The sequence below is a fragment of the Hemibagrus wyckioides genome, linkage group LG23 (assembly GCF_019097595.1).
Source record: "Hemibagrus wyckioides isolate EC202008001 linkage group LG23, SWU_Hwy_1.0, whole genome shotgun sequence".
Classification (NCBI taxonomy): Eukaryota; Metazoa; Chordata; class Actinopteri; order Siluriformes; family Bagridae; genus Hemibagrus; species Hemibagrus wyckioides.
The window spans coordinates 1,279,232-1,303,964 of NC_080732.1; the positions used below are offsets into that span (position 1 = coordinate 1,279,232).

Consider the following 24,733-nt stretch of genomic DNA (forward strand, 5'->3'; position numbering starts at 1 on the left):
GGTAGCTAACAGTTGTGTGTGTGTGTGTGTGTGTGTGTGTGTCTTCTTACTTTAGTCGCGATGCCTCTTCCTGACCGGATGTACTGCTCTCAGCAGATCAACATCCCTCCCGAGCTGCCGGACATCCTCAAACAGTTCACTAAAGCTGCTATTCGGACACAGCCTCCAGATGTGCTGCAGTGGTCTGCTGCGTGAGTCTGACACACCCTCACCCTCAGTCTGGGATTCTGTCATGTCACGTGGAATCACTGTTGAAAGATACACAGCAGTTTTAATGATGTCTGACTGTTACAAAGCACTGACAATGGAGACTTCTTACATAAACGTCTCCTTACAGAAAACTGTCTAAGACCCTGTGAATGAGCTGTAGAAACAATAACCTTTCAGAAGAAGGGCATTATATATACTTGTGATTTGCAGATGAGTGGTTATAAGAAGTTGTTTAATAATTACTAATTATTTTTGTGCAAGAATGGCAGTATTTCAGTGACAGAATTATTATTGATTCAACACTTTTAATACATTTTATTATTATTATTATTATTATTATTATTATTATTATTATTATTATTGTAATCAGTTTTACTTTTTCTATTTTCTTCATCAGTTTGAACTGAAACAGCAGTTGGAACTATTTGTTCAGTTCATGTGCAAGCTGTTGAAGTTGGGTTTTTTTCTATTGCTTCTAAAACATTTATTGTGAAACATAATTTAATACACACCTAAACATTTTTTGTGTATATATTTTTTAATTAGTGTCTTTAAATAAACAGATGTCCGGTCCATCATATCAATGTTACTGATCTTTTTTCAGCTATTTCACAGCTCTTTCTGAAGGTCAGCCTCTTCCAGTCAAAGAGAGGCTGGAAATATCTGCAGAAAGACAGAAGACTGACCACACGCTCACTCCAGGGCTCCTCAAAGTGCTTCATAAACAGGTTGGTCTGTTCCACGTGTATTTTTTTTTTATCACACAGGTAACACTTAACTCCTGGATAATAAATTCATACTTGTTTTTTCTTCAGTAGCTTTCATCCAAGGAGAATGTTGGTAGAGAAGAGTTAGAGCAGAAGTGGAAAGGTCTGTGTCTTCCAGCCGAACAGCTGGACACCCTGCTCGCTCTCGGGAACTTCAGCACGCAGGTCCACTGGATGCACTTCTTCGCTCTCGCGTGCAGCGCTTTGGGTGGAGTGAGTTGTGTAGATTTATTCATGGGCATCACGTGATCACCTGCTGTAATTAAATAAGAGTCAGATTCGTGTATATCTGGGCTAGTGCTTCAGTCAGGGTGTAATTCCTCTAACTGCCGTATGGTGGGAGTATTGGACCAGAAAACTCAGCCATCTCACTGAAGACATGAGCATGACGTTATTATTCTATTAGTTAATAAAGTAGGAATATTTCACTCTGAGGAAATAATTCTCAGTCTTATTCTCACATGCTCCAGACTCTGACTGTAAAATTATTCAAAAATATGTTAAAAAGTATATTATATATTTCATCAATTTCCTCATACAAAATGCTTAAATGAATAAACTTCTAAGTGCTTTATATAAATATATATAATAATTCACATTATAATAGATTTGAATAAATCTATAGCTTCAGGTCTGTGGTCATTGTGGTCATTGTGTCTGTAGACGATTATCAGTGCTCTGAAGGTTGCGTGTGAAATCCTGAGTGAAGACCCTGAGGGAGCAGCGGCTCGAATCTCCTTCAACACCTTCATCAGCCTCTACACGTATCTGACCCAGCTGGACGGAGACATTCCTCAGGACGAGATTGACCGCTTCCTGTTCAGCCTGCAGGAGGCTGTGTGAGTACACACACACTCACTCCCTCACACACACACACGCTCACTCATATACACACTAACACTCATACACACACACATACTTCCTGTTCTCAATTATGTTACAGCAGCTACATGGCCCCATCAGCAGCTGCTCTTTATTCTCTCTCCTGATGTTAATAAGATTAAAAAATGACCATGTTTAAAATATAACTCTGTTATAAAGTTGTGACGCTGGAGTTCCTCAGCTGCTTGGTAAAACTCAGAGCTTTCTGGGAGATAAAAACAGGAAGTGAGATCAGGGGAATCCGTGTTTTACCGGGAAGAGATGAGCGCAGTAAATAAACTGACCCAAACTGGACACATCACATCGTCATCAACTCACACAAAACAAAAACATGAGCACCACAAACTGCTCGGGAAACACACAGAACCCTGAGGAACGCCGGGGAACGCCATGGGGAACCCCATTACAGCCTTTATTATTCACTGATATCTGATCAAGAGTTTCTGGAGAAATTCTGTGTGTGAGAGAGAGAGAGAACAAGAGAGTGCAAGAAGGGGGGAGAGAGAGAGAAAGAAAGAAAGAACAATAGAGCAAGAGTGAGAGAGTGAAAGAGAAGAAAGTGATCAGGTCACTTCTTACTCACATACACACACTCACACACTCACTCATACACTCCCTCACTCACTCACACACACACTCACACACACACTCACACACTCACACACACACTCACACACACACTCTCTCCCTCAGTGGTGATGACGGTGTTGCAATAAACTGGTGAGTTTGCAGTTTGTTGTAAGTATGACATCATCCAAACATCTTCAACTTCCTGGAAATGTTATTGTTGTTCACAGATCACATCTGGACAGAGTTTATTACGAGTGCTGTGTAGATTCGGTCATTTCAGTCAGTAAAGTGTTTACACACACACACACGAATACAGTATGTAAAAGTAATTACTGCTGCTGTGTTTTCCTGTTTTTAGGACACGGCGAGGTGGGATGGTCCAGCCGGCTGATTTCACTGACCTCGATGTGTAGAGGTGCGAGAGAACAGATGGCTTTCAGATCCTCTCTTCAGCCTAGGCTTTAACTGTCTTATATAACTGCACTAATGATGAAGCACCATTCAACCTTTAACCCTATAAAGCCTGGGCATGTTTCAGTAAACGTATTCGAGTTCTCAGCTTGTTAATTCCACTGATTAGCAATACACACAATAAAAGACAGAAATGATGTGGAAAACGATTCTGTGAAATCAGCAAAAACACAAAAAACAATACAAAAATAAAACACATAATGGTCTGCAGGGTCATGTGATGCAGCACTGTGATGTTTTTTTATCTCTAAACACATGACCCTGATGTTTTATTCCTCTTATACCACAGCAATTTGGCAACAATTACTGTGTTTGATTTTTTAAAGAATCATGAAATAAGTTACTTCCTGTCACTGATATTATACACTATATTGCCAAAAATTTTGGGACATTTCAGGTGTTGTTTTTCAGGGGTTGGACTCGGCCCCTTAGTTCCAGTAAAAGGATCTCTTAATGCTTCAGCTTCATGCCAAGACATTTTGGACAATTTCATGCTCTTTGTGGGTATAGTTTGGGGATGACCCCTTCCTGTTCCAACATGACTGCACACCACTGACCAAAGCAAGGTCCATAAAGACATGGATGAGTGAGTTTGGTGTGGAGGAACTTGACTGGCCTGCACAGAGTCCTGACCTCAACCCCATAGAACACCTTTGGGATGAATTAGAGTGGAGACTGTGTGTCCTGCTGGAAGAGGAAGGGGTCATCCCCAAACTGTTCCCACAAAGAGCATGAAATTGTCCAAAATGTCTTGGTATGAAGCTGAAGCATTAAGAGTTCCTTTCACTGGAACTAAGGGGCCGAGCCCAACCCCTGAAACACAACACCTGAACTCAATGATCTGGAGGGGTGTCCCTAAACATTTGGCAATATAGTGCACCTTCCTGTCCTCTCTCTCTGAGAAACTGCAAGAAGTGTAAACTCTTCTGTCCTGAAGATGTAGGAAAAGTTTCAGCTTCACTGTTACAAAGCTCTGACACTGGAGTCTCCTTCCATAAATGTTAATTAAACATCTTACTTTTGGAAAACTTTCATGTCAACGATTTTAAAGATCTATTCAGATGGAGCGTTCTTCCATCACTTCTCTGTGAACGAGCTGTTGCTATAGAAACGATAACATAGAGCTGATGTTATAGAGAATAGATCACCAACTTTTGACCAAATATCAGCCAACAGGACTCTGTGTAGTGAACATATTTCTTACGGTGTGTTTGGTTTAAATTACAAAATGTTAAAGATTGATTTTAGATTCCGAAGCCGAAGCATCAAAGGGTTCTCTTTGAGCAAGAGTCAGTTCTCTGATTCCGTCTGATTCTTTCATTAATTCAGCTCAGTGATTCTCTCCTTTTGAACAAACAGTGTGTCCCAGAACATGACCCGGACTTCCTCCACCTCTGAGTGTCTGTTAGCTGTTATACAGTCGGAGGAAAATCACGGATGCTGCATGTAATCCATTCATTTACTCATTCATTAAGTCTTAATTGCGACGCAGAGCGAGGAAGTGCAGACGGAGACTAATTGTAATCAAACACGGAGGTGCTCTCAGTGTCCCGCTCGTGTGAGGAAGGTCATTCTGAGTGCTGCAAGCAATTAGTCATCAACTGATCGACCGACGGTCCCGAGGGAATCATTAATTTGTGCTTTTAATTAACACAAACAGCTTAATTTGGAAAACACACCATATTAATTTTCTCAGTCAAGTTGAATTTTGCATCAGAGTGTGTTTGTGTGGCCTACAGAAGGGTTCTCCAAGTGTTCTTCAGATAGTTGAGGGTTATTAGACTTCTAAAAGGATGCAAAACCAGACAACATAAGAACTCCTAACTGTTGTACCTTCTGAAATGGAATTAAATAAACTCACAGAATCATTTTTAGGTCCAGGGTTCTTAAACGTTTCCACATGTTGTAGGGTCACACAACCTGGACCTGAAATGAGTATATAACACTATATTGCCAAAAGTTTTGGGATGTCTAACTTCATGCACATGAACTTTAATGACATCCCATTATTAATCTGTAGAATGTAATATGGAGTTGTCCCGCCCTTTGCAGCTATAACAGCTTCAACTCTTCTGGGAAGGCTTAACAGAAGTTTAGGAGTGTGTTTATGGGAATTTTTGACCATTCCTCTTTGTGAGGTCAGGCACTGATGTTGGAAGAGAAGGTCTGGCTTGCAGTCTCCACTATAATTCATCGCAAAGGTGTTCTATGGGGTTGAGGTCAGTTCCTCCACACCAGTTGGAAAATTTGAAATTTTCCAAAAGATTTTATACACCTGTGGCTATGGATGGCTATACTGTGTATAAACATATATAAGTTTAAACATAATTCACACATTTATATTAAATGTTATTGGTCCAAAACTGCAGATCTTATTGTCTGACTTCACAAACTATGTATGAATATTTAGCCCCACCCCCTAAATCAGCACCCCGCGGAAGTTAAGCATATTTCTGGGTGATATTTTACACATTCATATTTAATATTTTACTGGACAAAGCTGCCCAAAGGCTGGGGTAAGTGTCACACTGTACATCCAACACAAATCCAACGTTAGGATCCCAGATGAACTTTTACTTGGGAGGGATTTCGTCCCAGTTGACCGCTTGTCTCAGGGATTTATCAAGTGCTGAGTTGATGTAATTGAGTAAGCTGGCGGAGCTGGAGCTGAGGAGGAGAGAAACTTTGACCCACATTTCTCCCCCTTTCTCTCTCTCTCTCACACACACACATATACACACACACACACACACACACACACACACACCTCTGGGTCTTTCTACCTGTCTAGGTTTGAGTACAGTATGATACCATAATGTTAAAATACCACATCATGCTTGAATTCTGGATTCTGATTGGTCAGAAGGTGTTGATTGATTTTTTTTTAATCACAGCAGCTTATTGTGTTACTGTTTCCATAGCAACAGCTCTTTTAACTGGACTTGTACAGCAGACATGGCACATAAACAAACCAAAAAACTGCTGACATTGTGTTCATGGAAGGAGTCTCCAGTGTCAGAGTTATAGCTAGTGAGGGAACAAGTATTTATAGCTGCTATAACATAAGAGAGAACAGAAAATAACTTTCCATAATATTCAAATATGCAGTGTAACAACAAATTGATAAAATGTTGACGTGACCTTTTTAAAAAATATAATAAATGATTATTGGCACATTGCTGTTTAATCAGAATAATAAGACGGTTTTTACAGAACTTCATGGATTATGTTCCATATCAGCATGCTGTGTCATGTTCTATTCCTCATACTACAGTTTTATGGTACCTCAAGCAGTGTCTTGTGCAATTTCTCCTCACAGTACAGCATGTTGAAGTGATAAAACTCCAGCTGGAGACGGAGACGAGTCTGTATGAGCTCCAAGCGTTTTAGGGCAAAATGCCTCAGTAATTACATGCAGCAATTATGGTGAGCACTTAACGGTGAGCTGTAAAGAGAAGTGCAGTGTGCAGATACTGAGAGATCAGGAAATACAGTCGATATGAGCAAAAACACATACATCAGCTAGAAAAGCTTTATAAAAACTTTCATTGAATACATTTTTAAGACGATGCTTTCTGCAAAATTGAAATTTCTATGAGCATATGTGTCTTAATAATCCATGTGATGTATGTTGTGGGAATATAAAGAATAAATCTCCATTAAACAGGATTATATAACTGCATACACTGACCAGGCAGAACATTATGACCACCTGCCGGGGCGGAATGGCCATTGGGGGCACCAGTGGCCTGACGGTTGTTCTGGCCTCACACCCATAGGCATGAATTGACAGACCTCTCAAGCTACGAATCAGCAAATCGCGGAGTGTAAATGACCACCACATGACCCAACGTCAGCGATGCACTGCCTAACTGACTATTTCCAGAGGAAGGTAATGGGTGTGTTCAACTTAAAGCGGCTCTGCGCAGACCAATCGGTGTATGAGGTCAAAGTACCGTGATAGTGACTTCAGAGTGTGAGCTCGAATATGCACTAGAGTCACTCTTGCGATACTTTGGTGTCTTCATCTGGCAGATGGAAGCTTTCATCCAAAGCAACTTACAATAGATAAAATCAAACCAACAAATGAGCAACATGTAAGTGCTGTGACAAGTCTCCTTTAGTCGAATGCAACACATGTTTTTGTTTTATAATAAATAAAAAGTAGATAGTACAGAGAATGCTAGTGTTAGTGGGTCAAGATTTTCATATAATAAACAAGAAGTAGAATAGAGAGTGTGAGTGTTAGAGGGTCAAGATTTTTTTTGAATAAATAAAAAATAATTACCTACACATGCATCTACAGCATGGCTAACTATCGCTCAAGAAGTCCACTTTGTGCAAGCTAATGGTGTTCACAAAATATATTTTTAAAAAATATATACCGATAGAAGTTTTAAAAGAGCATGTTGCAACATCTTAGAAAATGACAAACTAGCACAGTGTTTTAGAGATAGGGATAGAGTATCTTTTTTAAAGGTGAGAACAGAAGCAGGAGCAGGACTACTGGTGCCAGTGATCCTGCTGCTGAACTAGAGGTGGTGGACAGGTCAGCGTTGGAGTCAGAGCAGGAACCTTCAGGTAAAGATTAAGCTAAGCTAAACTAAACATGCAGGCTATACTCTTAGAACAATATGTGCTTTTAGAATTTATGAGATCATCAGTAGTAGGACTGTAATATACAATTAATAAGTATATAGTGTTGAATGTGTTTATTTCATATTGCACAACAACCAGATGTGCAGAGTGTGTGTGCGTTTGTGTGTGTGTGTGTGTGTGTGTGTGAGAGAGAGAGAGAGAGAGAGACTCAAGGAAAGATGAACAAGGCAGTTGAAAGCCTTGATAATCCATTATTATTTACTAGTGCTAATCACTTACTGTTTACTCTTACTGGTCTGTTCTTAAGCCATTGAGTGAACATTGTTATCTGTTACTTACACTGTAGCTTTTGTTAAGTGTTTCTGATATTTTTGATATACTGTACTTGATCATTAGAAAAAACAGACCCATGCGCAGGAGTAAATGCTCTGCTTTATTGGTAAGACGAGTCTAAAACAAAACGTAAAGCAGTGACGGCAGCAGTAAAGGTGGCCTGGGATGTAGTCAAATTCCCAGCCTGAATTATTGCCCGCCACTGACACCTGCCTAATATTGTCTCTTTTGCTGCCAAAACAGCCTTGACCCGTCCTGCACTGTGTATTCTGACACCTTTCTATCAGAACCAGCATTAACTTCTTCAGCAATTTGAGCAACAGTAGCTCGTCTGTTGGATCGGATCACACGGGCCCTTATTCACTTCATCTGGCACTGCTCACATGTTTTTTTTTTGGTTAGATTCATGTCGCAATAAATGGATTTTGAAAAAAAGAAAATTGCAGATCAGCATTTGCGTAGAGTCTATAGCTTGAAAAATAAATTAATCAGTTAACATTACCCACAAACAAACAAAAGAGTTTTTTAAAGCTTCAGTTTAAGCTCGACTTGGTATAAGGGGTTGGAAAGGATTTGGTGCCACTTTATTTAATTAAAAAGAGAACAATAATGTTGTCGAGCTGCATTAAAATAAATTGTTTTGCTCCTCCGCACGCTTGGAAGGAGGGAGGGAGAGGGCTGATGGATTTTAGGCTTTAAATAAATGACATTATGCATATTATTTGTTTATGTTGAGACAGGTTTATGTTCATAGGAGAAGAATTTAATTCAAGAAACTAAACTGTACTTTCTCTGGTCACTTAATTGCTGCCTTTTCATGCATGTTTAGGTTAAAGATTCACATAAGGAAAGTTTATTAGTGAGTGTTAGAATATGGATTTGGAGTTTGCTATCAGCTCTCAGTGAGATGTTTACCAGCAATACCAGAGCATAAGGTCCTCCTGTTTCATCTCTTTATCTCCGTTAATATCACTCTCTTCATTTAAATAGTTTGTACTTTCGTTTTTGTAGTTTTGAGTCCTCCTGGTACTGAGTGATGTCTGATGGGTATTTCCAAGCAGGTGGGCGACATAATCACACACAAAATCAAGAAAACCCCTAAAACGAAACTAAAATTTTCCCCTAAAGAGAAGCCGAGAACACGCGTAACCGAGCAAGCTCTGGTGATTAAACCGTATTACCAAACCCAGCCCTAACGCGAGCACTGGATGATTTAATCTCGGACAGAAAGCAAGCAGAAGGAGGAGGAGGAGGAGGAGGAGGAAGAGAAGAGCTAATCTAATCGGATTATGGAGCTGCACTTTAGGAGCACATGAATCTGAGAGCTACAGATGGACACGCAGCTCGCAGTGCGCAAACGCGAACAGGACAATGCGGCTTTTAACGACTTTCAGCCGGGATTAATTCGTGTTCGGTAAATGTTTTATGTAGGCATCTTGGACGGAGATACATGATGAGGGATCTACAAACTGGAATAAGTTTAGGAAGATAGCCTAAGGGGGAATGATGTACGGAGCTACGAGAGAAACGCTAACTTATTCTTCTTCTTTTTATTATCACTACTCTGACTTGGCGAACACTTCGTTTCCGATGTCAGATGACTTAAAGTGCGATTTGACTGGTTAACGGGTTAGATGTTGCTAATGAGGGACCAGGAGGATGGTGGAGGCTCCTCACCGGGCAAACTTAAAGCCAAAGTCAGCAACTCGTCCACTCAAATCCACCCGACCATCACGCAGGAGCCGCCGGACATCCACTACAGCGTCTACGACGAGGATCTGGGTTCGTGTGAGTTTTCTGAGGATGACTATGAGGAATACGAGGAATACGATGAGCTCTCCAACTCGTCCGACACACGGAGCATCGCCTCGGATGACTCGTTTTACCCGCCGGATGAAGAGCTCACGGAGTCGGAGTGCGCACCAACCCCCGGGACTCTGTCGCTTTTCCGGGCCTGTTGCAGTAACAGTGCCCTCACCGTCAAGGCTCTGATCCGGCAGGGGGTGACGGAGGAAGAGGTGCGAGAAACTGACAAGAACAACCGGGTAAGCATGGCCACGCGACGAGTCGATTCCTTTTGAACAACTCTTTGCGGTGAGCCGAACGAGAGAATCGGTTCACATGAAGCTGTTTTACAGTAAAGCCACACTAATCTGTACCATTCTCGGGGTTTCTCCTTAGATACACCTTAGAAACGTGTTGTTAAATTGTTTTGTACATTTCATAAACAATCTAGAAAAGTAAATACAGTTCATCTACAGTTCAGGTCAATGATATACCGCTGTAGTTTACAAACTGGACCAAAAACTCCAGACACACACACACACACACACACACACACAAACACATACTCACTCACTCACTCACTCACTCACTCACTCACTCACTCACACACCCTCACTCACTCTTACACACACTCACTCACACTTTACTGAAAGTAAGAAAAACCTACAAACCCTTTGCCTTGAACCTTAACCTTTGTAACATTTTGTACTGAATCATGTGAATTTGTCTGAATTTGTGTCAAAGGGTCAAACCCCCTTCAGTTATACTCCAGCATATCTAATGCTTTCAACTTACAGTGTTGCACTTAAAGTAACTCTACTGTAATTTTTGCCCTGTCTTATTCCTGAGATCCGTCTCATAAAGGTTGAGCCATGGCTGTTTTCTGGCAGTAAAGACTCGCAGGAATTCATCACCACCTTTCACAGCATTACGTGATCCAAATGAAAGTGGCAGGCACAGGCCAGAACTCGTTCACTGTCAGGATAAATCCAAGGAAGTGAAAAGGCCTGTTTGTCCTTTGTGGCTGTTTAGTTGAAATGCAGAGTGATAACTAACGCATGTATATTTCTGGCATGTGGCCGACGCCCTTATCCATAGAGAAATAGAAAAGTCTCGATCAGGGAATACACCAACAGATTCTGTTCAGGTTCTGCTCTTTGGATTAAAAATAGCATGATATCATGTGGCATTGTTTCATTATACAACTTGCAGCCATCTTGAAATCAGAAGTTTTGGGACAGTTACACAGCAAAAAACTGAAACCAAATGTATTTACATCTGATCTGAGACAAAATGTCTGACACACACAGAGCATCCTGAACATTCTATTTGCTCTATACCTTTTTATTTCACGTGTAAACTCAAATCTGATAGCTGTATTCTATTTAGTTTATGAATCTAATGGTTGCTGAGTCAAAATAGCGATTTTTCATGTCAGGTAATAATCTTTTAATTTAGAGATAACATCCAATTAGTCAAGAGGGAACAGAATTCCCATAATGCACTTGGCTGTATATAGTGAAAATTGTTCCCAGTATCAATAAGAATAGATTTAATAAAATTTATACGCAGATCTCAATCTCAGAAGACTGTATGCCACAATACTTATTTTATGCTTTCAGGGAGAAAAAAAGAAATCAAGTTGGGAAAAAGATCCATTTCAGAATGGGATCGGATGAAGAGTTGTTATTCCTGTAAGAATAATAAGATGTGAAAATTTTCTTCTGTAAAAATCCCATGTGGCTTTCTCACTACATGTGTAAATATCACATCTGAAACACGATAGAACACGATAAAGTGCTTAGTAAGTTGAAATGAAAGAATGAATGCTGTGAACACACACACACACGTTCAAAACTGTGGCCTTTTTTGGGTCTTTTTCACGGCCACATGAAAGTAAAAAAAGTACAAATGTTGTCAGGTCCTGGAATGCAGCTCAAGTAAAAAGTGCTGTTCAAGAAGGGAAATTTAGGTGATGAGTCATTTCTCCAACATCTAGTGCTGCTTTACTCTCTCTCTCACTCACAGACTCTCTTTCTCAGTCTCTCTCTCACTCACAGACTCTCTCTCTCAGTCTCTCACTCACTCTCAGTCTCTCTCTCTCTCTCTCTCTCTCTCTCTGTGTCATTTAGTAAGACGGCAGTAAGATGCCATGACTCATTAAGACCCACTTCATCAGTTGTCTTTCTCACACACACACACACACACACACACACTTCTCTAAAATGTGATTAGCACTGAGTGTATGACACTACAGCAGTAATGAAGTGTTCATGATTTGATAGAACAACTAATCAAAGCTTCATGTGGAATCCTCACTCTGTTCAGGAAGTCTGCTCCTCGTACAGCTGCAGAAACACCGAACAGATTTAGACAATTACGTTAAAAAGAGATGTTACAATGCTCCAAATCTTTCATGTGAATTTAAAGGGCAAAAGATCTAACCACATCATCCATCGGCGGGTAAATAGGAAAAATATCACATTACGACACTGGGAAACGTTTCTACGATGCGTGATAGACGTCACAAAATTACAGTCATGTGTAAAGAAAATCTGGAGTTTGATGAAGTTTTTATGTAATGAACCAATGCTGGAAAAAAAATCTGAGTTATACCAGCGATATAAAGTACACTGTACTACAACTGATCACAATATCGATATTATATGATCTTATTGCCCAGCTCTAATCCTGTTTATTTAAAGTCTTACTTGTGATTTCATGTCCACACGGTCAGATAGTCATTGCTTATTGATTATTGTTTTTTGATAAAGTCCATAATTATAGAAGCAGTTTATTTAAAAAAAAAGTCAAAATATCTTGAGTTTAATTTCCTGTTTCCTATAACAACATTACAATAAACCAGATGTGTCATTATGAAACGTTTAAGATTTTTTAAATGTTTAAAAAATATATATCATATAATTGTCATATATTTCAGATAATTGATTTGTTTCTTGAAAGAAACCAATAAAATAAAATCACATTTAAAGCCTCTAAAACATATCATTAAAATAACAAAATAAAAAAAATAAAAATTAAATTAAATTAAATCATTTCTGGCACCAATTTGTAGCTAAAAACCTTTAAATTAAAAGGTATATTACGGATATCATTCATAACCCCAACATATTTATCTAGTAAATACTGTGTCATTGCTGTATTTTTGATTCTTTAAATTTATTCTATCTTAAATACCATTACTTTGCTGCTAACTAACCACTAGTCACAAAATATTGCTAACTAAGGCATTAAATAAAGAAAAGAAATAAATATTTCTCCTTTGCTGAGAGTTGTTCACATATCATGCATCGTAGAAATGAATTTTAGGAATCCTGATATTTGTGTCATACTTTAAAATAAATAACAAAATATTGCTTAAAATAACCAAAAAAACCCATTACAGGTCTCACACACACACCAATATCTTTAATTTATTTCTGAAAATTGATTTAAAAACAGGTCTTTGTAATTTAACGTTTAACTTGACCCTTTAGGAACCCTTTAGAAAGCCGAACAAGCTCGTAAGCGTTAAAACTCGGACCGGTGATTCGGACCGGTCACTGGCTCCAGAGGCTAATCCTTTCTATTTCAGGAGCTGACGATGCTGCAGATTACACGAGACAGATACGGAGTCGGAGCTGAGAGAGGGAATAAAACACACCCTGAAGCTGATGCCCCAAAATGCCACCTGCATACATTTACATTTAAATTCACTCAGAGGATACGGTTTATCTAAAGAAACTCGAACGTGATGCAAATCCAGAGCGAGCCGAGACCGAGAGGCATCCTGTCCATAAACCTCACCTGTCTCAGCACCACAGCTCTCTCTCATCAGCTTCACGTTGTCTTTAAGAGGCCATATGTAATCATCTACAGCGGTCTGCTTCATCTGAGCTACACCCTGAACCTCACGTAGAAATAATGCCATGCTGTGACAGAAAAGCTATTTGACTTATTTTGTTATTTCATGATACTATCTCATTATTTCTAATTAATATCTCACACTTATTAGTGTTATTTTCACTCAGTTTGTTATTTCAGGATATTATCTCATAATTTTGACTTAATAATATCTTAGAATCTTGACTTAACATATTTTGAATTGTTTTGTGAATGTTATTATCCGGTCAGTTTGACTGAATAGGAATAATTTTGAAATAATAATAATATCTCACAATTTCTACTTAATAACATTAATCCAACTTAATTTGTTTTTTCAAGATATTCTCTAATTATTCCGACTTAACAACTCATTTTGACTCAACTTATTGTTGAATTTTGACTTTAACTTATTTTGACTCAACATCTCTTAATTAAGACTCAATCTTCTTACTTTGACTAAATAATGTCTTATTTTGTTGTAATTATCAAATAATATCCTGCTCTTTTAATGTTGTTGCAAGATAATACATCATTATTAGGGCCCAAGCACTGAAGGAGCAAGGCCAGAGGCCAGAGGCCAGAGGCCTTGCACTGTAGGTGCGGAAGCCCTATTGTTTTAGTTTTTCGTTTTATTTTTTTTTCAACCTTTCGGGGCATTTTGGACCCCTTAACATGCTCAGAAACTCTTCATATATGAAATCAGCAGACAGGTTGGAATCTGCGGCCATTAGGACGTCACTGTGGCTCGGCCCTGGGCGTGGCACACACCCGTTACAGCGCCCCCTGGAAAATCTTGCTGCATAGCTGATATACACTTGCACGTATCCATGTACAACTTGGTACACACTTAGATCTCATTGAACTGAACAACTTTCACACTGCATGTCATTAAGGCTAATCCACAGGAAGTGGAAATACTAGTGAAATACTCCTCCTAGGGAATTGATACAACCGCCACCAAACCCAGGCTAATATGATCTCAAGACATTATTAAAACCGCCACCAAACCCAGGCTAATATGATCTCAAGACACTGATACAACCGCCACCAAACCCAGGCTAATATGATCTCAAGACATTATTAAAACCGCCACCAAACCCAGGCTAATATGATCTCAAGACATTGATACAACCGCCACCAAACCCAGGCTAATATGATCTCAAGACATTATTAAAACCGCCACCAAACCCAGGCTAATATGATCTCAAGACATTGATACAACCGCCACCAAACCCAGGCTAATATGATCTCAAGACATTGATACAACCGCCACCAAACCCAGGCTAATATGATCTCAAGACATTATTAAAACCGCCACCAAACCCAGGCTAATATGATCTCAAGACATTGATACAACCGCCACCAAACCCAGGCTAATATGATCTCAAGACACTGATACAACCGCCACCAAACCCAGGCTAATATGATCTCAAGACACTGATACAACCGCCACCAAACCCAGGCTAATATGATCTCAAGACATTGATACAACCGCCACCAAACCCAGGCTAATATGATCTCAAGACATTGATACAACCGCCACCAAACCCAGGCTAATATGATCTCAAGACACTGATACAACTGCCACCAAACCCAGGCTAATATGATCTCAAGACATTATTAAAACCGCCACCAAACCCAGGCTAATATGATCTCAAGACATTATTAAAACTGCCACCAAACCCAGGCTAATATGATCTCAAGACATTATTAAAACCGCCACCAAACCCAGGCTAATATGATCTCAAGACACTGATACAACCGCCACCAAACCCAGGCTAATATGATCTCGACATTGATACAGCCGCCACCAAACCCAGGCTAATATGATCTCAAGACACTGATACAACCGCCACCAAACCCAGGCTAATATGATCTCAAGACATTATTAAAACCGCCACCAAACCCAGGCTAATATGATCTCAAGACACTGATACAACCGCCACCAAACCCAGGCTAATATGATCTCGACATTGATACAACCGCCACCAAACCCAGGCTAATATGATCTCAAGACACTGATACAACCGCCACCAAACCCAGGCTAATATGATCTCGACATTGATACAACCGCCACCAAACTCAGGCTAATATGATCTCGACATTGATACAACCGCCACCAAACCCAGGCTAATATGATCTCAAGACACTGATACAACCGCCACCAAACCCAGGCTAATATGATCTCAAGACACTGATACAACCGCCACCAAACCCAGGCTAATATGATCTCGACACTGATACAACCGCCACCAAACCCAGGCTAATATGATCTCAAGACACTGATACAACCGCCACCAAACCCAGGCTAATATGATCTCAAGACATTATTAAAACCGCCACCAAACCCAGGCTAATATGATCTCAAGACATTGATACAACCGCCACCAAACCCAGGCTAATATGATCTCAAGACACTGATACAACCGCCACCAAACCCAGGCTAATATGATCTCAAGACACTGATACAACCGCCACCAAACCCAGGCTAATATGATCTCAAGACATTGATACAACCGCCACCAAACCCAGGCTAATATGATCTCAAGACACTGATACAACTGCCACCAAACCCAGGCTAATATGATCTCAAGACATTATTAAAACCGCCACCAAACCCAGGCTAATATGATCTCAAGACATTATTAAAACTGCCACCAAACCCAGGCTAATATGATCTCAAGACATTATTAAAACCGCCACCAAACCCAGGCTAATATGATCTCAAGACACTGATACAACCGCCACCAAACCCAGGCTAATATGATCTCGACATTGATACAGCCGCCACCAAACCCAGGCTAATATGATCTCAAGACACTGATACAACCGCCACCAAACCCAGGCTAATATGATCTCAAGACATTATTAAAACCGCCACCAAACCCAGGCTAATATGATCTCAAGACACTGATACAACCGCCACCAAACCCAGGCTAATATGATCTCGACATTGATACAACCGCCACCAAACCCAGGCTAATATGATCTCAAGACACTGATACAACCGCCACCAAACCCAGGCTAATATGATCTCAAGACATTATTAAAACCGCCACCAAACCCAGGCTAATATGATCTCAAGACATTATTAAAACCGCCACCAAACCCAGGCTAATATGATCTCAAGACACTGATACAACCGCCACCAAACCCAGGCTAATATGATCTCGACATTGATACAACCGCCACCAAACCCAGGCTAATATGATCTCGACATTGATACAACCGCCACCAAACCCAGGCTAATATGATCTCAAGACACTGATACAACCGCCACCAAACCCAGGCTAATATGATCTCAAGACACTGATACAACCGCCACCAAACCCAGGCTAATATGATCTCGACACTGATACAACCGCCACCAAACCCAGGCTAATATGATCTCAAGACACTGATACAACCGCCACCAAACCCAGGCTAATATGATCTCGACACTGATAATGTAAGTTGATGAGGGATTTTTGATCTCAAATGGTTCAGCCGTGAGAAGCCCTTAAACTTATGGCGAATAAAACGAAACAGGCAGTGGCTAATAACTTCGGTGTACATTAAGTGATCTACATGAAACCTTAGGATTATGTTAAGCACTGAAAGCTGATCACACTGATATGACGACTGTGAGTCTCGGTCATAGCGCCACCAAATGGCAGCAGGAAGTGTGTCACTTTTTGAAAACTAATATTTTCTCCCTTACTTTCACCTGATTTGGTTCAAAATCAGTCAGGATAATGTCAGGACATGGCTGATGTGAAACTGTGAAGGAATTTTTGATATCTTGATTCGTGTTACTATGGCGATGATTTACATGAGAATATCATAGAATTAAATGAATCTTCTCATATCTTACGAGTGGAAAGGCCTAATGTTTCTGAAATATTTCCCATAGAGAGTGTACATGTTTATGAGAAAGTCCAGTGTGGCTGGTCCCCGGGCGTGGCACAGGGCTGTCACAGCGCCCCCTGGAACTTTGTCTGAAATCTAGCTGCACAGCTCATCTTCACTTGGACGTATATGCATGAGAGCCGGTATACATTTAGATCTCATTGAACTAAATGACGTTCATCCACCTGTCATGGGATCTGCTTAACAGGAAGTCAGTTATTTTGGGATGTTTGAAAAACACACCCAATGGAATTTGATATACTCCTCCTAGGGGATTTATATGATCTTGACCAAACAGGGTCCAATATGATCTGAAGACATTGAGGATCTAAAGTTGATGAGGGATTTTTGATCTCAAACGGTTCAGCCGTGAGGAGCCCTCAAACTTATGGTGAATAAAAGGAAACAGGAAGTGGCTAATAACTTCAGTGTATATTGTGTCATGTATATCAAACCTCAAATTTATGTTAAGAGAAGAAAGCTGATCACACGGACATGACTACTGTCAGTGTCAGTCATAGCGCCACCAACTGGCAGCAGGAAGTGTGTCACTTTTAGAAATCTCTAATGTTTTCCCTTCCTTTCACCTGATTTGGTTGAAAGTCAGTCAGATTAATGTCAGGACATGGCTGATGTGAAACTGTGAAGGAATTTGTGATATTGTGAATGATGTTGCTATTGTGAGGACATAATAGAAAAATATTAATGTTCTTATATCTTAACAGTGGAAAGATATGTGGAAAAAGAAAGAAGTGGAAATTTTTTTTAAATAGAACAAACAACTGGTTGTGAGTGATTCTGCTTAGTTTCATGATTTTGTGACGCTCAAACGGCTCACAACAAATTTTTACATTTATCAGTCCATTGACTAGTCCATTTTCACCTGACTCCTGCAGTACTAGACTATGTCCACTAGAGGCTCTTATCCCGTTATTTTAATTTTTTTACAATATTGCTTCATTTTCACAATTCATATATACAGAGTCAACCAAAAAATGTATACACACTTCAGGAAAAGAAAAAAATAGTATGATGTAAATAATATTAGTATAAAAGTAATAATATTATCATAATATTATCATAATATCATCATATAACTCAATCTATAACGTATAGCAATAAATTTATTAATACAATATTTATACAAAATTTTGTATAAAAAAAATTCTTAAATGGTGAAATGTGTATACATTTTCCTGGGTCTCTCTCTCTGTGTGTGTGTGTATATATATATATATATATATATATATATATAAATAAACTGATATAGTAATATAGTTTAGAGGGAGAGTCATTGTCCCTTTGGACATCACTGGACATTGCTATGATCTGTTTCATTACACCCAAACTGTCCCTTTTGTCCTTATATAGTTTAGAATGAAAGACAGTTTTCGTTTTGCCATCAGTGGACATTGCTGTGATCACTTTCAGTACACCCAAATTGTCACTCTTGTCCTTTTGGTATTTCCCCTTTTAATGCATGTACCCACTGTACTCACTGTGTCTGGTGCGCCTGGGCAGCGATGGCACCGTGTAGTGATGGCCCGTAGTGCGAGGGCCCGTCATTACTGTATTTACAACTTAATATCTCATTACTTTGACTTAATATGTTATTTCACTTAAGTAGTGTTTTTTTTCCAAGAAACTATATCATTAAGTTTGACTTATTTACTTCACAATAGAACTTTTAAGATTTTAAGGGGGAGGAGCTAAGCAGCGCGGATTCTATCAAGGGGAGGAGCTAATATCTGGGTCAGAAAATGTAAATTGCAAAATTGTAAAATGCAAAAACGGCTTGTCTAATGCATCGTTGTTGGAGTAGAAACGCCACGCTGGAGTCGTAAAAGCCAGGCAGTCTCAGCTCTAGTTTTATGATGTCAGTAGCTGTATTATTAAGACTGAAGGCAGAGATTCAGAAGCGAACAGATTTCTTCCTGCTGGTTGATGATTATTTATAAACCCTAGAAGCCATTATCACAGTCCGGGTTGATTAATTTTACTGAACAGAACGGGCAGATTTGTTTCCTTATTTACAATTATTTAAAAATATTTTTAAACATTCATTAAACAGGAATATTTTGGGTTGTTTCTGAAACTTTGGGCTCGTTGAGTGACATCCTGCATCAGATACTGTACTCTGAATAATATACTGTAGAGTCTCTATAACAATCCTGCTTCCTTACAGGCTTCTGGTGGCTAAATTTATCACTTAGAGCTACAAACCACTCCGACATGCCTGTAAGGAGTCTACAGGGTCAGTTACTCTGCATCGGTCAGAGGTTAAGCTGGACATTATTAAGGAGTGACTAACTGTGAGCACTAAATCCCTCGTGTGGCTGATGTAATAGTTTCATAACCTATTTTATTGTATTAAGCAGTGATCACTAATGGACATTCTATTACTAGTACTATTAGCCGTTAGCTCGTGGTCACTTGGACGTGTTGATATAAACAGGTTTGGGAAATTTTGCTGCCATTTGACCAAATGGAAACATCTGAAGCTGATGTTATACCAAAATGTAAAGTAATGTTAGAAGCAATTTTAGAAGATCCTGAAAAATATCTGAATCAGACAGAGGAAGTGAGATCTCTTTCTGATTAAATGATTTGGACTTGCACTCAGAACATGGAATTTTTGGGCTTTTGGGATCTGAGAAAACAGCTTACAGTTTACAGTTTGTGACAGCAGGGACAGAACAGAACAGAGCTACGACTTTATAATCAATCCTTTATAAAAAACAGCAATCTTTATTATAGACATTAAATATTAACATTTTTAATTTAACATTAGCTTTCTTTAAAGATCATTCAGACTTTTTTAATCTGAACAAATCAGACCTGAAGTTTTAATGATATTTTTAAGTGGGTATTTTACAGTGTTTGTGAATCCGGTCTCTGCAGACGGGGCTGATGGTGGCGTGTTATCATGGCTACGTGGACATCGTCATCGCACTTTCTCTGTGTCCTCATCTGGATGTGAACTGGCAGGACAACGAGGGCAACACGGCTCTGATCACAGCTGCACAGGCCGGTGAGTTTCACCTGAACTCTGTTCTCACACTCACACAGTATGGAGAACAGTGACCAGGAATTCTGGGAATGTACTGAATCAGATCATGTGACTCTGACTCATGACTTGTCTTTCTTTGCCTAACTGTGGCATGAAATGTTGACAAAATATTTCTCTTCCTTCTAATTCCTGAAATTACAATCATTTTTATTTCGCAGAAATATAGAATTAAACCATTGTTAATGTAAGATTTGAAAGTGGTCGGCTCACCTCCATATAGAGCTGCCGAGGGTCAGGGCTCACACAGCTGAGAGTCAAATACATGACCCATGCTAGGGATGAATAACAACGATAAACGAAGCCTGTGGCTGCAAACAGAACAGCCAGAAAAAGAAACTGAATCACATGCAGTTTGTGAGTCGACTCAAAGAATCGATTCATTTGCAAATGACTCAGACACAGAAGACACTGAGTTTAATATGTCCACTGATAACAGATGCATGATGTAGATTAATATTTAAAAACATATTTCGTTGCCAAATATATTCTGTCAAACATTTTTCAAATTTCCGTCAGGTTTTAAAGCTGAAGTTAGAAATGTTAAATTCATTCATTCCTTTTAACGTCAGGTAAGATTTCTCACTCAGTCTTTAATAAAAGAGTCGTGGATTAAACCTCAATCTCCTGATCACAGGCCACATCATCATCACTAACTACCTGCTCAACTACTTCCCTGGCCTCGACATCGAGAAGAGGAACTGTCACGGATTCAGCGCGCTGATGAAAGCTGCCATGCAGGGCCGAGTGGACTGTGTCCGAGCGCTGATCATGGCAGGTACTGCACCGCCCTGAGGGATAGAAACTTCCCTCACTTAAATTTCTGTTTTTTAGGAGGACAGTCAGTCTCTCTCTTTCTCTCTGTCTCTCACTCACACTCTTTCTCTGTCACTCTTTCTCCCTCTCTCAGTCTCTCTCTCGCTCTCACTCAGTCAGTCAGGGATAGAAACTTCCCTTGCTTATCTTTCTGTTTTCCTCTTTCTTTTCCTCTCTTTCAGTCTCTCTCTCTCATTCTTTTCCTCTCTCTCTGTCTCTCTCTCTCTGTCTCTCTCTCACTCACTCACTCTCTCTCTCTCACTCACTGTCTGTCTCTAGGTCTCTCTTTCTCTCTCCTTCTCTCTCTCTGTCTCACTCATTTAGATATGGATTACACCAATTTTGTGACAGAATCTATAAATTAAGACAAAAACTAGCCCTTAAGGTGTAGATTTGAATAAATTCTGAATCGGAGGAGAGTTTGAGATTCTGTTTCTGGCGTGTTTGCTAGGTGCTGATTTGGAAGCCAGAGATAACGGGCGTAAGCTGACTCCTCGTGAGTGGGCGCTGTTCACCGGACGATACGAGACGGTGTCGGTCATGCAGCGGCTCGTCCGGCGGCCGTGTCCTGAACAGTGCGGCGACTCGTACCGGCCCGAGTGGCCCTTACTTCCGGCTCTGGTGGCTAAATCGCAACAGCGCAAAGGCTGCGTCCAGAAGATGCTGGAGACCCTGCGCGACTTTTTCGACATCAGCAATGTGACGGAAGCTTCAGAAGATGGCGTCTTTGACCACATGGTGCAGATGACAACAGCACTGGGCAGCCCGTTTATCGCCACGTCCTGTCGGACGGTGTGTCCCGGGAGTCCACCGTGCGTCGGAAAACGCCGCTACTCGGTCCAGGAGATCCTGAAAAAGCAGCGCCTGCAGCAGCTCAAAGGACTCGGACCCGAACGCATGGAGACGTTCAGACGCCTTTTCCAGAACTCTCGCGTCACTCTGTTGCCTAAACCCAAAGACAGACGCGCTAGCCTTCAGCCCCCGAATCCCAGGGACTCTTCTGCACTCCGGAGGGGAAGTCTCCTTCCGCTCCACCTGGTGAGACGGAGCAGCGTAAGACCAGGCCTGGTGGTGCCCAAGCTTCGGATCACCAAGGCTCCGACGGAATCGTACCAGCCGGAGAAGGAGCGGCGGAAAAGCAGCTGCAACAGTGGCCAGTTCCTTCAGGTGCCCAAGTGGAGATACAAAGAACTCAAAGAAGAAAGAAAGAAGGCGGAAGAAGCTGAGAAGAAACGTCTGGAGGCCATCACTCGGAGACACCTCACCGTGGGGAAACAGAAATAACACCAAGTTGTGCACTACGGGGCTTTTCATACTTGAAACTTTTGATGCTGATGATAATTTATTTTCATATTTATTCTTGGTCACTTTGTGATACTACAAGCTTTGTAAACATAATAATGTTAGGACCAACATCCTAGCTGTTCATGGCTGAAGCATCTACACTACCAGCAGAAACATCACAGCCAAAATATTTCTACAAACTAAAAATGTTTTCTAAAGCAATGCATAAAAAAAATCTCATCTCAGAAACACTTCCTATCTGTAAAATCCCAGGAACGAAACCTGAATGTGAAATAGGTGAAATCAGTGGGTGTGGCCTAATATTATAATGAGCACATTTGATCAACTGAGACTCCAGAAAGTTTATAAGCAGCACCATGTCTCTTTCTGTTCGAGAGGTGCCAATACTTATGAATCTGGAACACTTTTGAGAAAAATGCAGAGCAGGCAAAAATAAAAACACTAAACAGAATTGAATAACATTTCTCCTCACGGAAAACTCACACACGTCACATCTGTAGTCTGTGTTAATGCGCTATTACATCACAGTGCTGCTGCGTTCTGATTGGTCAGGACACTACACATAGACTGATATTAAAAAAAAACAACAACAATAAGCTGATATGGTAAAGGTTTCTGAACGTTGCTGAATGTTCAATTAAGGTTTATTAATTGAACTCTTTGTAAAACTCTGAGGCAAGTTTCCAGAGTTCCTTTCCGGTTTCTCAGGAACATGAAATGTTTCTGGGTTTTTTTTCCATCATGTGATCTACATGAGAGACTGAAAAGACGCTGCTGAGGGAAGGAGTGTTTACAGCTGCTGTAACAGGAAGTGACATCAGCAACTAAATCGTTTCCTGGGGATTAAACGTAACCATAAACATAAGAAGTATGACAGGTGGTTGTGGTATAAGAGCAATAAAACACTTCGGAATTTTTTGAACTAGCGTCTCGGTCCGTCAACGACGAAGCTGCAGTGTGAAAATTCTCATGGACACTCTAATCAGCACCCGAATCTCAGGTTCTGGACATTACTGTATTCCTGACCACGGTACCACTGTGCCTCTGTTCCTACACCTAGTGTTCATATAGCTCCCTCAATGCTGTGTGCTCCAGAATTATTGGCACCCCTTCATGAAAAATTCATCTATTCAGAGTTTCAGATGAACTGCATGATCCCTTAAATAAATAAATAAATAAATCTCAAATATGAATACAGCCACATTGTGTATACTTTTTGAAGTATTAATTTGACATGGATATTTATTATTATTACAATATTGATTTGAAATTAATTTTAATAAATATTAATCTTGTTTTTAGACATTTTTCCTAAATTAAAAATAAAATGATCAATTTTTTTATTAATTAAAAAATTGTAATTAGTAAAAATGCCTTTAAATGACTTACTGATCTCTCTTTTTTCCAAACAAAAAACATTTTAAATTTTATTTTAAATGAAAAAAATACTGGCACCCTTACTATCAGTATTTTGGTTTATTGATTATTGCTGTAACTCTAACGAGGTATTTTCACAGCATAGGATGATCAGTAATTGTTTTTTTTGAGTGAAAAGCCTAAAACATTTGCAGTCATTTCTAATCTCTGGTCGTATCTGCTGCATTTTAATGACCAGTAATTCTGGACAGCAGTGTGCATGACTCTACATGGACTAAAGGTCACATGACCTGTGGAGCAGCAGATGGTGTGAAACGGGATAAGCGGTGATGTTTGAGGAAAGTGTATCTGATGAAATGTGAATAAAGTTCTGCCGTACCGCAATGTCACTCCAAAACACTTTCGTTTCTTCTTCTTCTAAGACATCTGAGCTGTGTGAGGAGAGACGGAGGCTTTTAGTAAGCCCTCAGGTCACTGGAGCGGGACGGCAGAAGCTTAGGTTTGCTGCAGGAGTCAGCATTTATTTTTTCCAGGCCAAAGATTTAAGGAAGAGAAGGAGTGCTGAGACAGCACCTCCTAGTGGAGGATAAAGAGAAATACACATCTACTCTTCATGTTAGAGATAAAGCTGTTATTCATATTATATGTTAATAATAATAATAATAAATATTATAAATTATAATTAATAAAAAAATATAAAAATATTACTATATAATAAGCATTATTATTAATAATCTATAATAATAATAATAATAATAATAATAATTTGTGGCATCAG

The 24,733-nt window shown here is 39.9% G+C and overlaps 2 protein-coding genes across 2 annotated transcripts; both read left to right on the plus strand.

Moving 5' to 3' along the window:
* Window positions 1–60: 60 nt before the first annotated feature.
* Window positions 61–3,321, plus strand: ropn1l (rhophilin associated tail protein 1-like). The gene is made up of 5 exons (XM_058376784.1): window positions 61–191; window positions 815–938; window positions 1,029–1,190; window positions 1,641–1,816; window positions 2,788–3,321. The coding sequence occupies exons 1-5, from the start codon at window positions 61–63 to the stop codon at window positions 2,840–2,842; spliced, it is 648 nt and encodes a 215-aa protein (XP_058232767.1). The 3' UTR covers window positions 2,843–3,321.
* Window positions 3,322–8,948: 5,627 nt separating this feature from the next.
* Window positions 8,949–23,814, plus strand: ankrd33ba (ankyrin repeat domain 33ba). Its single transcript, XM_058376501.1, has 4 exons — window positions 8,949–9,877; window positions 20,292–20,421; window positions 21,095–21,235; window positions 21,725–23,814. The coding sequence occupies exons 1-4, from the start codon at window positions 9,467–9,469 to the stop codon at window positions 22,555–22,557; spliced, it is 1,515 nt and encodes a 504-aa protein (XP_058232484.1). The 5' UTR covers window positions 8,949–9,466; the 3' UTR covers window positions 22,558–23,814.
* Window positions 23,815–24,733: the final 919 nt, after the last annotated feature.

Excerpts from the sequence above, each read along its gene's own strand:
- ankrd33ba (XM_058376501.1), top strand. The coding sequence starts at position 9,467 with ATGTTGCTAATGAGGGACCAGGAGGATGGTGGAGGCTCCTCACCGGGC. Across the intron at positions 9,878-20,291 it reads AAACTGACAAGAACAACCGG|ACGGGGCTGATGGTGGCGTG; the intron begins GTAAGCATGGCC and ends CGGTCTCTGCAG. Across the intron at positions 21,236-21,724 it reads CCGAGCGCTGATCATGGCAG|GTGCTGATTTGGAAGCCAGA; the intron begins GTACTGCACCGC and ends CGTGTTTGCTAG.
- ropn1l (XM_058376784.1), top strand. The coding sequence starts at position 61 with ATGCCTCTTCCTGACCGGATGTACTGCTCTCAGCAGATCAACATCCCT. Across the intron at positions 192-814 it reads GTGCTGCAGTGGTCTGCTGC|CTATTTCACAGCTCTTTCTG; the intron begins GTGAGTCTGACA and ends ATCTTTTTTCAG. Across the intron at positions 1,817-2,787 it reads TTCAGCCTGCAGGAGGCTGT|GACACGGCGAGGTGGGATGG; the intron begins GTGAGTACACAC and ends TCCTGTTTTTAG.